Consider the following 13,852-nt stretch of genomic DNA (forward strand, 5'->3'; position numbering starts at 1 on the left):
TAATAGTAATTTTACAGATTTTAAAAATTGTATAAGTCTTCCTATGCATCTGTCTTTTCCTTATGGACTATGGACTATGTACTTATGTACTATGGCTATATTGCATCATTTCACACCTGTGTGCAAAGATAAAAGGTAAATTTCAGGGGATTGATTGCAGATGCTTCAAAGAAGCCCAGAGATTTTTGTGGGCTGCTTTCATTCATTCATTCATTCATTCATTCATTCATTCATTCATTCATTCTACGTATAGGCAACCCAAAGGCAACCCCTGGCTTCCCAAAGAGATCAGGGCCCTTCCTGAACTACCACAATTCTGAAGGGCATGTAAAAGGGAGCTCCTTCACCAGGCATTTGGTTGAGGCTGGTGAACTCAACAATATCTGTTGGTCCCCCAAACAACCCCCTCCATGATCTGAGCCATGCTGACCTCTCACTGGTTCATGTTAAAAGTTGAGAGTTATTGTCACACTGAATCTGTTATAGTATTTTGTTATAATCTATTATGTTCAATTTTGGAACCACTGTTATGTTACTGTAACTAGATTTTGATGTATATTCATGAGGTTTTATGTAAACTGCCCTGAGCCTTATGGGAGGGCGGTATGAAAATTCAGTAAATAAATAAACATTATATATTTTCATCAGAAACATTAACAGTGCCTTCCAAAGTAGAATTAAACCCTTCTTTGGACTTCAATGGACTTAGAAGGGAATACTTTTACTTAGTATGGCAGTTTAATTCTTTAGCAGAAAAGCATATCAGATATATACTTTTTTGCTGTCATTTCATACTGTGTATAATGATGCTTCTTAAGAATTAAGTCATTAGAATATAATTAGTAATAAAACCAAAATAGAGCTTTACTATAAAGTAACACAAGCACTTTACTTATACATCATATAAGTGTCTAAGAGAGTAGAACTTCATAAAAACATCTTTATTCTCTAAAAGATAGTTTAAAATTTAATACAGCATTTTATTGTGAAGCAGATAGACTTTAGTTATGTCAAAACACTCTTTTAGGAGCCACATAAAGCTGTAAAAGACGGTGTATGAAAAGGCATTCTTTCAGAAAAGAAATCACCATCCCATGAAGCTGATTTCCAGATGTTTGGAAACATTAGAATTTCCTGTCAGTACATTTAGGTAACACTAAAATGAGTTAACTTTCCATTCTGCCAGCCCTCTTCAAAGATGAAAGAGAACTCTCTGCATAAATTGCCTTATCTATAATTCACTGAAGTAAGCTGTGGAATGAACTCTGCAAGAGGCAGAACTCTCCCTTGACTTATATCATGGCTTCTAAGCAAACTTTGCGTTTATTTCCACTCTTTAAAATGAAATTAATGACCTTATAAGTGGGATGGATGTTGAAGAATTGTTTGAAAACTTAGTTTGGCATTAGCTTGTAGTGTATGGTTGTTGTTGTTTTTTTCTGTTACTTTTACTGTTCAGAAGTATGCCCATGTCTGAAATCAGCCATATTATGAAGACACATTTATTCAAGTAGCCTTGAACTGAATCCTTGTTAACCATGGACCCAGCAGGTTATCTTTGAAGCTTAGCTTGCATACCTAGTACCAGCTGTGACCTGAAGAATCCAAATGAGAATTTACAAGTTTAAATGAAATTTGAGAAGGTAATATGGATGTTATCATAATAAATTTTGACATGCCAAATGCTATTTTCAGATGACTCTGTTCTTATATTTTATTATTTATGCTGTTTCATTGTGCTTTATGTATAGAAAGAATACAGTGTACACAATGATGTTGCTTTTTATGCCATTTAATCATTGGTCCAGTTCTTTTGATTATGCAGAGATCTGTTTTAATGCATGTCTGTGTCTCGGTGCATGTACAACCATGGATAAAAATAGCCAAAGTGACATCCTAACACAATAATCTAAGATGCAATATCAGGCAAACACACTAAACTTCCAGATTTACTTTCATATGTATTGCTTTAGGATGGTTAGGGCTGATCCTGCGTTGAGCAGGGGGTTGGACTAGATGGCCTGTATGGCCCCTTCCAACTCTATCATTCTATGATTCTATGTATAACTAGTAGGTCACTTGTTGAGTACATTTTTGTGTTTCGGGGCAAAGAAACCTGAATTGTTTTTTCCTCTTCCTTTAGAAACAAAATAGACAAACTTCAGAAGATAGGATAGTACATTCTAGTTGTTATATGGAAATATCAAAAGTTACACTTATCTTTTGTTTTTAAAGGGGGTGGCTATTAATTGTAATTTTGCTCCAATTCTATTATTTGTTGATTGATTGAAATTATTCATAGAACACTCTTCCTGTCTAAGTTCAAAGCTGTTAAAATAAGAATATATAAAAAGTTTGTATGTGGAATTCAAGAAACGTTGAGCTTGAGACCTAAGGGGGGAATTCCTTGCTTGGGATTCACCAGCTCCAGGGCCAGTGAAGAGCCAGACTTAAGGTCCAGTCATGGACCAATCACGTACCATTATTTTACATGTCTATTGTTTAGTTGTTTGATATTTCTGTTTCCAGTAAAGTTGTTGGTTGTTGAAGCTGAATGTCCGTGTCTTACTAAATCTATTGATTTAATACTGGCAACGAAGATGGAATTGCTATGCTAGGTAGGCAGCCCTGGCTTGCAAACTGAAATCATTGCTACTCCCTGCCTTCCGAGGAGGGACTGCTGAAATCACTTTGGTGCCCTGCCTTCCAAGGAGGGACTGTCCAATACCACCGGTGTGCCTTATTTTTATGCAGGGACTCACTGTGAGCTGGAACTATGACAGCTGTGCACCCTTGCAATTTCCCAGACTTGGTGGGAATGTTGACAGACCGACTTGTGTGTGGCCTCTGGAATGAGTGCATCCAGCAGCGTCTCTTCACAAGAAGAGAGCTAACAATCCAGATTATACTGGAGAAAGCAGTAGCATCTGAAGCAGCCAGCTAGAACACACTAGAAGTCTATCAGGCTTTGAGCCTGCTACCCAAGCTGAAACCTGCTCCTGAGACAGAACACTGAAGAAGAAGTGGAACAAATGCATCTCAGCACTCCTGAACATTCCAGTCCCTTGCATACAGAGGTACTCCCCTGAGCCAGGTGCAGAGGAACAATCATGTTCTTAAGGGCCTACTAGGTGTCATTCTGTTCTTTGAGGATGTCTTGGTGTCCGGCAACTCTGATTATTAACTGGCAGCATGACTTCTGTGGCATTTCCAATCTGCTGGGCTCAAGGTCAAACGCGAGAAGTGTAACCACGGAGTACCATCTGTGGAATTCCTCAGATACCGGATCAACGCTGTTGGCATTCACCCCACAGCATCCAAAGTAAAGGCTGTCAAGCAAGCCCCACTGCTGCAGTCAAAGCATGACCTACAATCCTTCTTGGGTCTGCTGAACTTCTATCATTCTTTCTTTCCCCAATAAGTCAGCAATTGCCAAACCATTGTTCCATGTATTGGACAAGAAAGCCCCATGAGTGAGGCTAAGGCCAGCAGGCAGCCTTCAATGCAGTCAAGAGCCTCCTGTCTTCTGGCAGTTCACTTTGATGAATCTCAGCCTGTCATCCTTGCCTGAGACGTCTCCCTGTATGGGAGCAGCCACCGTCTACTCAACAGCCACAAAGCACACACTGTATTCTACTTTTACACGTGGTCCTCAGCCAAAGAAAGTACACACAGATAGAAAAGGAAGATCTCGCCATCATTGAAGAGGTAAAAAAAAAATCACAACTACATATGTAGATGTCTGTTTACAGTTGCCACTGATCACAAATCAATATTGGGCCTTTTAAAAATGAACTATTAGACACCCCACCCCGCAAAAAAAATTCTATCTTCTCAAATGCTATACTAGTCTTCCTTAATGATTGTGCCTCGTAATACCATCACAGAGAAGGCATGGGGAACACTGACACTCTTAGCTGTCCGCCGCTACTAAGCATTGATGCCTTCCCATTGCCAGCTCATAGCATTCTGCTCCTCAAGATTCTTCTCCAACCAGAGCTTCAGATGTGGCTGTCCATTCTACTAAAGATGGAGTCCTCTCCCACATCCTCAACTGGGTGTGGAGGGTGTGGCATGAAGGGTGTGGCATCAAGACTCTGTTTTCATTTCCTTTATATCTAGGCAACATGAATTATCTGTGCACAAGACTCGATAAACCTTGTTTGTTTGTTTGTTTGTTTATTATATTTATATACCGCCCTCCCCAGAGGCCCCAGAGGCTCAGGGCAGTTTACATAGAACATACTTGCAAGACATCATTTGCCAGATGTGGAATGGAATGGATTGGCCTCCAAGCTGGGAAGCACCTGCAACCACCATATCCTTTACATTGGACAATCCCATTTTCATCCAGAAGTGGCCAAGACTGGGTTCCAGCCATAGTGACACAAGCAACAGGACTTGGCTCATACCAGGTCCAGTTTCTGGATAGACTTGCCTTCCTTCAACATGTGGACAAGATGAGATGGTGTCTGCCCAGCATGCCTAATGCCACTTCAAACCCAACAGATATTCCAGAGCAAAGACCACTGCCACTCAGGACAAGGTGCTGGTTTGGAGCTGCCGAGAGCCTACAGAGCCAGAGGTTACATCAGCAGTACTCAAGGTCACCCAAAGCCCAGTTGAAGCCACCCTATTGACACTGTGACTATTGCAGTGTGTGTACTATAGACTGGTAGTCCCTGACCACCGGGCCATGGCCCGGTGCCGGGCCGCGAAGGCTCTGGCACCTAGCTGCGGCTCCCTGCGTTCGCGTGACACTCCCGCGTGGGATTGCTGCGCATGCGTGTTTGCGGCCGCGCATGCATGGCATGCGTGGCCAGCCGATCGCCCTCCCTGCCGCCACCAGTCCACAGCCTGGAAAATGTTGTGGACCACTGCTATAGACCACAGCACTTGCAGGTCGTCATTTGCCAGATTGTATATGAGTACTTTAAGGAGGAGGGCTGTTAAGTATGTGGAATTCAAGAGACTGTAAAAGACTTTGAGCTTGAGACCTGAGGCTGGATTCCTGAACCTTGCCTCAGCTTTGCCAGGCTCTTAGATAATAATAGAAGAAACTTATGGACCCATCAAGAGCCAGACTTGAGGTCCAGTCGCAGGCTTCTGTTAAGGACCAATTGCATGTCTTAGCGGGAGTCTCAAACATTTATGTAAGTTTCATTATTTTGCATGTCTGTTGTTCAGTTGTTCAGTATTTCTGGTTCCAGTAAAGTTGTTGATTGTCACAACTGAGTGTCCCTGTCTTATTGAAGCTACTGAGCAAAAATAAGCACAATAGTGATCAATATCGGCAAATCAGTGAGAAAGCCCTCTGAAATAACACATCTTACAAGGCCTGTTAGAGCAGAGAAATTGCAGATTCCCCATATCAGTTCTACAGAAATGTCTTTACCAGAGATGTCCTGAAATAGGCTGATACTCATTTAAGCTCTCTGTAGGAAGAAATCCAGATCAGAAACGGCTAAGAAAATTTAGTGCGTCATTTTTGTTGTTTCTAAGAGTGTACGCATTGTGCATTGATAAAAAAAGCTAGAGTTGGGTAAAATACGTTTATTTAAATTATTCATTCTAAAAATAATATTGTTTGGGATTGGTTCATGTTGGATTTAAGACAGACTTTAGTGTGCAGGAGCTTTTTTTTCCGCAGGGTGTTGTGAACTAGACCTTGGCATTACATCAGAGAAAGTGATTTGTGAATTCCATTCAGTTCAGATTTCAGAGAGGAAGCTACAGTGTCCTTACATAAGGTCTTCAACACAGGTATATAGGTCAGAGTTTTAAAGCTAGAATAAAGTACAACAAACCTACATCTGCAAACACTTAAATGTACCAAACATAAAATAAAAATCCATTGTGGTGAATTGTTTTTCTCCTTTTTTGCTTAAGAATATCAGAGGATCTATTTTCCAAAGAGCACTTAGTAAACTGAATAACTTTTATCTCTGATTAATGACTTGGCCTGTGACCTGAAATAAACATCCACCAAAAGACCGGCATCAACCATAATTCCAAGTCATCATGTACATATTGGCTATTATGCATATTTAAAATGTAATAGTTAAATGTTGCAGTAAGTTGCTGGATAGGATTCTGACATCTGCATCCTAAACACTTTACAAAGGAGTAATGTCTCATTAACTTTAGTGGAATGTTCATGTTATACATTAGATTGAAGAAGAATTTTAAAAATATATCTTAGTGTCAACATAGAGCGGTTTTAAAGTTTAGTTTCCTATTAATACTGTTTGGTTGTTGGTTGTTTGTTTGCTTGTTTATTGTACTTATATGCTGTCATTCCCCAAAGGTTCAGGGCAGCTTACAATATTTTGAATAGAACAGGTTAAAACATATTGCATCATTAAAGCATTTAAATTATATTCAAGTTGTCAGATAAGCTCCCCCTTGCCCGTTTCATTTCATTCATACATAAGTGTATGATCATAACCCATATTAGCAATTGTGACTGCAGAAGGGTATATTCCAGCAAGTTAGCCATGTTTATAGTGAAGAATCATGGTCTTGTGGCATGTTAAAGACTAAAGGTATTTCAACAGTAAATTCCATATTTAGTTTCATGTACAAAAAAAAAAACCTCCATGTATACTCCCACTGAGTTTTGAAAATGCAGTTTGTTCAAAATGAAATTGATTCAGAAGAAGCTAAACAAATATTGGACGTATACACTTAGGTTCCCATCTACATGTTACAAAGCCCTTACGTTTGTTGTTTCCCAACAACTTTGTGGGGAACAACACAAAGACTTTTTATAATAAATGCAATAGGGGTTTTGTGCCTTCCAGATGTACACTGGCTCCTTTTTAGGGCCAGTTTGGTGTAGTCGTTAAGAACTTGGTTTGATTTCCCACTCCTCCATATACAGCCAGTTGGGTGACATTGGACTAGTCACAGTTATCTCAGGGCTTTCTCATCCTCACCTACCTCATTGAGTTTCTGTTGCGGGGAGAACAAAAAATAGGTGATTGTAAGCTACTTTGAGACTCCTTCGGGTAGTAAAAAGCAGAGTAAAAAAAACTAGCTTCTCTTTTTTCTGTTTGTGACCACAGTATGCAAGGAAAAGTGACTTTAGCTGCCTCAATCCATGTTGCTTTCACATCCAAATACCACCCCATGGAGCTGATACTGGCTTCACTGTTAGTATAATTTTTACAACAAAGCTCCATGGGTGGTTTATAAATATGAAAACATCATGGATCAGGAGGCTTAAGTAGCTTCCTTCTCTGTGTTGTGGAGGTAAACAAAAAAGAGCCAGTGGACATCTTGGGGGTATCCCTCCCCCCCAAAACCCTACTCTGATTGTACATGGGATACAACATGTTCAAAACTCCCATTGCACATCTGATATAACATTTTCATGTTGTTCCCCAGCAAAATACTAAGACTTTATAATGTGTGAATGGAGCCTCACTTCTGTGTACATGGGATATTTTGGACCTTAACTGCAAATCAGGTTTCCCTCAGCTAAAGGTTTGATATACTCAAGGATCCTTTGTGGTAGTGATTCTCAGTTATCTGCATGCTTTTGAAATTTACGGTGCTATCAAAAGCAGTTTAAAAACATGGGGTGACTGATGTTCAAAGACAAAGCCAAAAATTTCATTGGGCAAGTGCCTAAAATATCACAGCTCATATAATACAAAATGTAGTGAAGGCTGGGTGGAAGGACATTTTGGCTTTTATGGGATCCATGATAACCAAGTAAAAAGCACTCTTAACATTATTCCTCAAAAAAAAAAAACACTGACATTAAGAGAAAACAACTTCAACTTGACTTAATAATCTTTTGTCAAGGTTGTCATCTTAGAAAACTGTAATTACCTCCAATCTTTGTACTTTAAGTAGATATTGATACACGTAGTGTTGTATAATATGTTAAAATCATATTTAGTACTCCTGCACTAGTATTTCTTTTCTTTTAAGTTAGAATCACTAATAATAGTAAATATAATATTTTGACAAATGCATCTGCAAAATTTGGCCAAAAAAACCCTCATTCATTCTCTTGTATTTTTTAGTATGAGTTTCTTTTAAAGCCTTTCTTGAATATACAATTAGAACATCTGTGGCAGATCTGTTTTTAACATATTTCGTATTTCAGAATCCAAGGAAATCTGGTGGTCTGTGGAACTTGCTTGTTAATTTCCTGATGAATGGGTAGTGAGGCCAAAAAGTGCACTCAGTACAGCATGTCTTTTGAAGACAGATGATTTCAAATAAATTCTATTCCCAATCAATTTTTGATTTGTTAGGTGTTAAACCACTTCTTTGTAAGGACTGTGTTTATAAGCCTTGTAATGAGACAGCCCTCTGAGACATTACCTCTTCTTTCTGTAATTTTGATAAATGGAACTCTAATTCATAAAGGATACAGTGATTGAAGGGCAACTTTCGGTCTCCTACACTTTCATTTAGATAAATGCTTAGTCTATTGTGTCAAAGAGAACTATACTCAACCAAGTGATAAATGTAAAGAACGACAAAGCCAAAATCCTTGTCAAATCAAAGCAGCCTTGTTTGTTAATTTTCTTTTAAATAAATGTATATTTAATATTCTAAAACAAAACTGATTTCAAAAGGGTTTAGCTAAATAATGAACCTCCACACTTGCAATATTCACCTTAGTATGTACCAAGCGTAATTGTCAGGTTGCTATAACAAAGTGATGACCAGTAATGTGACAGGCTAGTAAAAACAGATTAGATCCCAGTTGACTCTCTTGAAGTTGACTTCTATATTTTTATAATACCTCTGGCACACTTTCATCTTGTATAAGCACATTATCCCGTGAATGAATTTTTAAAAAGAAAACCTGTTCTGAAGTTTATTTTTCTCACCCAATATGCTCATCATGGCCAGAATTCCATCGATTTCCTATAAGAAAATATTTCCCTGGCATTAAAACTAGACAAAAAAATCAAATAGAATTTTACATGTTTTTAAATATTTTATAGGCACTGAAGAAGATGTGGTGAAGTCAAAGAAAACCTTCCGAAGCCAAGCTGTAGTAAATCAGAATGCTGAAACTGAGCTCATGTTGGAAGGGGATGATGACGCTGTCAGTCTGCTCCAAGAAAAGGAGATTGATAATCTTGCAGGTAAAAATCCCAGTTTTTCTGCATGAGTTTTTCAATTAATGTAAAAAAAAAATTATGTAAAATTTTGAATCGGTTTGTCAGTTGTCCCTTGTATTGGTATTTATGTAACTGAGAATAGGAGATCAATGTGTCATTTGCAAGTACCTTTCTATATGCAAAGTTCTTCAAAGTTCTCACTTTTAGCTCAGACAGCTTTACAAAGTAGTGGTTCGTGTAAGATCCCCTGATTAACCTTGGATGATTAATGTCCACATTGAATGCTTCATCTTTGGTTTCTTGCATGGCCTCTCCAGACTGTAGAAAGATATTTTTAAGATGAAAATTAATTAGACATGAAAATAATTTGAAAAACCCTCACACTAAATCTTACTTGAAATGTTCATTCTGAAGACTGGTTTCAATACTTTGGGAAACAATCATCTGAAAAGTGAGATATAAATTTTAAAAGTAAAATTTTACCTCCCTTGAATGAGAACACCAGTTGGAAGTTTATATTTAACTCAGTCTCAGTGTTATGTATTCCTGGTAAGATGGTAAGATAGTAAGATACCTGTGATGGACTAACTATTCACACTATTAAAAACAGGTTGAAAAAATGGGGAAGAGTGACACTCTAATTCCTTGTTTTCCAGCAGATTATCTGGTGTGGCTTGAGGTTTTTGTGGGCTCTCAGTGATGTGTGTATTCTCCAAGGATTTACTTCCTTAAATCAGGAAGTAAATGAATGCCTCAGAGGTCTTGTATTATTGTGTAGAGTCTCTGAAACAGTTACTGATTTCACTGTTAAGAGGCAATGAAGAAAACACAGCATAATTTTTGTCATTTCTGAGGAGCAAGTGGTGCTCCTCAGTATATAGACAGTAATTCCCGTGCTGCACTGCAGGGGTCTATGCACTGATCTACTTTTTCCTAATGGCAGGGGCATCCAACAGCAGAACATGTGTCTCAATTTTTTCTTTTAACAGTGCGAGCACCAATATGGTTAAATAGAGTTCCAAAGAGTCACATTTCACTCTCATCTAATTTCCAGGCCTGTTCTTCCAGGAAATTAGAGATTACCCTTAAGTACACTGCATCACCCCAGGGCCTCTGGCGTGATCTCCAATGTCCTGGTGGGACACAGCACAACTTGCACACACGATAAATAATAGCACTGCACTGCTTTCCCAGGTGCTTTGGCCAGTGGGAAAGAAAAGACTACTCCCACAGGCCTCTCTGATGTCACAGAAGGTTGGGCCTGTGGGGTGGTCTCTTATCCCCTGAGGAATGGTGACCTAGAGAAGGCAGCAGAACATCGTTCTCTTGATTTTTGTTTTCTATATATCCCCTAATAGGGATATGGAAGATAGGGCAAGCATCTCTCTTACTAGGCTGAGGTTTGGGCAAACATTTGACCACGCTGATTCTGATTTCCTTTTTCCTTGTTATTACCATATGCACATTCATCTTTCTATATAAGGAAAGACGGTACCAAAACCCTAACTCTCCTAGCTTAATAGTATGCATGTGCAATATTTATATATTTATATACTGCTTCTGATTATAATATCCTCAAAGTGTCTTACAACATCTTAAAAATACAATATTTATCTCTGTCTCTATCCCTCCCATTCCCAAAATAATTCCTTTACAGAAGGCTTTCTCAACTAGGGTTTCATGAAATCCTGGGGTTTCTTGATGGTCCTGGAAGGGTATTCTGAATGGGTGGGAGTTAATTAATTTTTATAAATATATTTAAAAATGGTTAAATGTTTATAGGGTAATATGACCATATGTTCCTGGCAAATAAATGGGGAAGAAATGGAGGTAGTGACAGATTTTATTTTCCTGGGCTCAAAGATGCTGCAGATGGGGACTGCAGCAAAGAAATTAAAAGACACTTGCTCCTGGGGAGGAAAGCTATGGCAAATCTAGACAGCATCCTAAAAAGCAGAGACATCACCCTGCCAACAAAAGTGTGTCTAGTCAAGGCTATGGTCTTCCCAGTTGCAATGTATGGCTGCGAAAGTTGGACCATAAGGAAGGCCGAGCATCAAAGAATTGAGGCTTTTGAACTCTGGTGCTGGAGAAGACTCTTGCGAGTCCCTTGGACTGCAAGGCGAACAAACCACTCAGTCCTAGAGGAGATCAGCCCTGCCTGCTCCTTAGAAGGCCAAATCCTGAAGATGAAACTGAAGATGAAGATGAATACTTTGGCCACCTCATGAGAAGGAAGGACTCCCTGGAGAAGAGCCTAATGCTGGGAGCGATTGAGGGCAAAAGAAGAAGGGAACGACAGAGAATGAGGTGGCTGGATGGAGTCACTGAAGCAGTAGGTGCAAACTTAAATGGTCTCTGGGGAATGGTAGAGGATAGGAAGGCCTGAAGGATCATTGTTCATGGGGTCGCAATGGGTTGGACAGGGCTTCGCACCTAACAACAACAACAATGACCATATATGATCATGTCAATCTGCCCCCCCCCATGGCCATTGAAAGGCCTGGAGGCAGTGGGAAGGGGAGGGGCCCCAGGTGGGCATGTAGAAGAAGAAGAAGAAGAAGAAGAAGAGTTGGTTCTTATATGACGCTTTTCCCTACCCGAAGGAGGCTCAAAGCGGCTTACAGTCGCCTTCCCATTCCTCTCCCCACAACAGACACCCTGTGGGGTGGGTGAGGCTGAGAGAGCCCTGATATCACTGCTCGGTCAGAACAGTTTTATCAGTGCCGTGGCAAGCCCAAGGTCACCCAGCTGGTTGCATGTGGGGGAGTGCAGAATCGAACCTGGCATGCCAAATTAGAAGTCCGCACTCCTAACCACTACACCAAACTGGCTCTCTGTACCCAGCTATGCTTCCCAATCATATTCTTTATAATCCTGCCACTTCTGGTTTTTCTTGAAGTCTGAAGAACATTTCAGGTGTTTCTCAACAGTAAAACAGTTGAGAAAGACTGCCTTACAGTAAGCAGTAATTGCATAGCCCTTAATAAACAAGTAGTACTTTCAAGCAGTCTTATTTAACTTATGGTTTTACAGACACCATTCTATTCCATTATGTAATGTCTCATTTTTGTTCTAAGAAATTATTAGTTATCTTCTTCAAAAATAAATCACTATCTAAAAAGGCATAGTTAACAAAAGGGAGCTTCAAGTAATGGCAACCTGCTACATTGTAGACCAGACAAAGTTTCCCAGAGTTTTGGGACTTTACTGACTCTTTTCCAGATCAAATATGTGTTGGTATGCATTCCATAAATGTGGTTGTAAACAGAGTTCATCTCTAACACAGTAAACAGTACTAATAGAAACAATTACATCAAGAATAGAGTCCTTCAATTCTATTTGAATAAAATTGATACCTACACATTTCTAGGAAAGCTGAAAATAGGTAACACAAAAAGAGTTAACTGAAAGTCATTTTTGAGATCTTCAGGGGGGGGAAATCAGAGAATCACAGAGAAGTCATCCTACACCATTCTACATCTCTTTATACATCTCTTCTTATTATTCAATAGCACATTTTATAGTTTCCCATGTCCATACCTCTTCCAATGAACCTAAGAAATTTAAAGAACAGTTCAGACTTTCTTACCAGAATGTAACTCAATAAAGATACATGAAGGTGCTTGGCAAGACTTAGGAGTCAAAATAATACTCTCTGCCAGGCTGAAAATTTCAGGGGAAATTCCTTGTTCCTTCATATTTTATTGCAGTTGTGCTTTAGTCTCCTTTCTAGAAGCAAAGTTGAACTGAAAGAAAATCTCCTAAGAATTTCTTGCAAAAATCTTCATGTGGTTAAAAGCTACAAAACACATTATTGATATTACTACATAAATTCTTCCTCTTTAGCTGTCTTCCATGCAACTTCCACACTTCCTCTTACCAGTACTTTTTCTGTATCTGTGCTCATGGGATTCAGTCCCGTATCTACAGCCTTCTCGTGTCTTAACAAACTTCCATAACTGTTGTGCTTTCATCCTTGCTATCCCACCAGTTGTAGGTTAAATAACTTTTTCTTTTGCTTGCCACTGTTATTTCTGTTTGTAGGCTCTCATGTTGCTCTGGTTTAGAAACTGGAAAGGGACAACTCTATAAATTGCATATCCATTCTGGTGACTCTTACCTGTAGCCAACTTGGCTTCCAGATTTACATAAAAAGTATATACGACTAGTTACATTAATTGTAATAGGTGGGATTTTAACCACATGTAATCAATGGATATTTAAAATCTGGTGGTTTGAAGATTTCAAGAAGATGGGCAGTATGACTGATAAATGTTTCACATTTTTCTGTTTCAATTCTAGCATCTAAGTTACTTCCCAGACTGTTCATTTCAAGAGGCAAGTTGCATATTGATAAAAACAGCACTGATAGAGATCAATTTCTAATAGCAGTTTTTATTACTTAAAACTCTGAATCAGCAGCATCTCAGTTGGCAGAGTTGTAGTGAATTGATCATTAACTCTTCTATATTACTAATTTATTTTGTCATTGAAATTTAACATATATGATTTTTACTAATTTTACTAATTTTTAACTGTTTCTATGATAAAAATATGTTTCTGTTGTGTGTTTCTGTCATACACATTGAGAAATTTACTAATATAACTCATTTAACATTTTGGAACATTTGAAGCTACCTGGTAGACAGTAATCAAATCACTGACCTTTTTAGTTCAGTGGATGCGTAACATTGTATTACAAAGGAGGATGTGTAGCCCACTTTTTAGGGGCTATGCAACGTACTGTATGTAGAAAG

The 13,852-nt window shown here is 38.8% G+C and overlaps 1 protein-coding gene across 12 annotated transcripts in view; it reads left to right on the top strand.

Annotated features, from left to right (window-relative positions):
* NBEA (neurobeachin) overlaps positions 1–13,852 on the top strand; it is a 438,607-nt gene that overhangs the window by 228,653 nt on the left and 196,102 nt on the right. For all 12 annotated transcript variants that reach the window (XM_077341872.1, XM_077341873.1, XM_077341876.1 and 9 more), the window contains one exon: positions 8,973–9,116. In XM_077341872.1, the coding sequence (XP_077197987.1) occupies positions 8,973–9,116 (144 nt within the window). The remainder of the gene's footprint in view (positions 1–8,972; positions 9,117–13,852) is intronic.

This window comes from Paroedura picta, chromosome 6 (genome assembly GCF_049243985.1).
Source record: "Paroedura picta isolate Pp20150507F chromosome 6, Ppicta_v3.0, whole genome shotgun sequence".
In the NCBI taxonomy this organism is placed as follows: Eukaryota; Metazoa; Chordata; class Lepidosauria; order Squamata; family Gekkonidae; genus Paroedura; species Paroedura picta.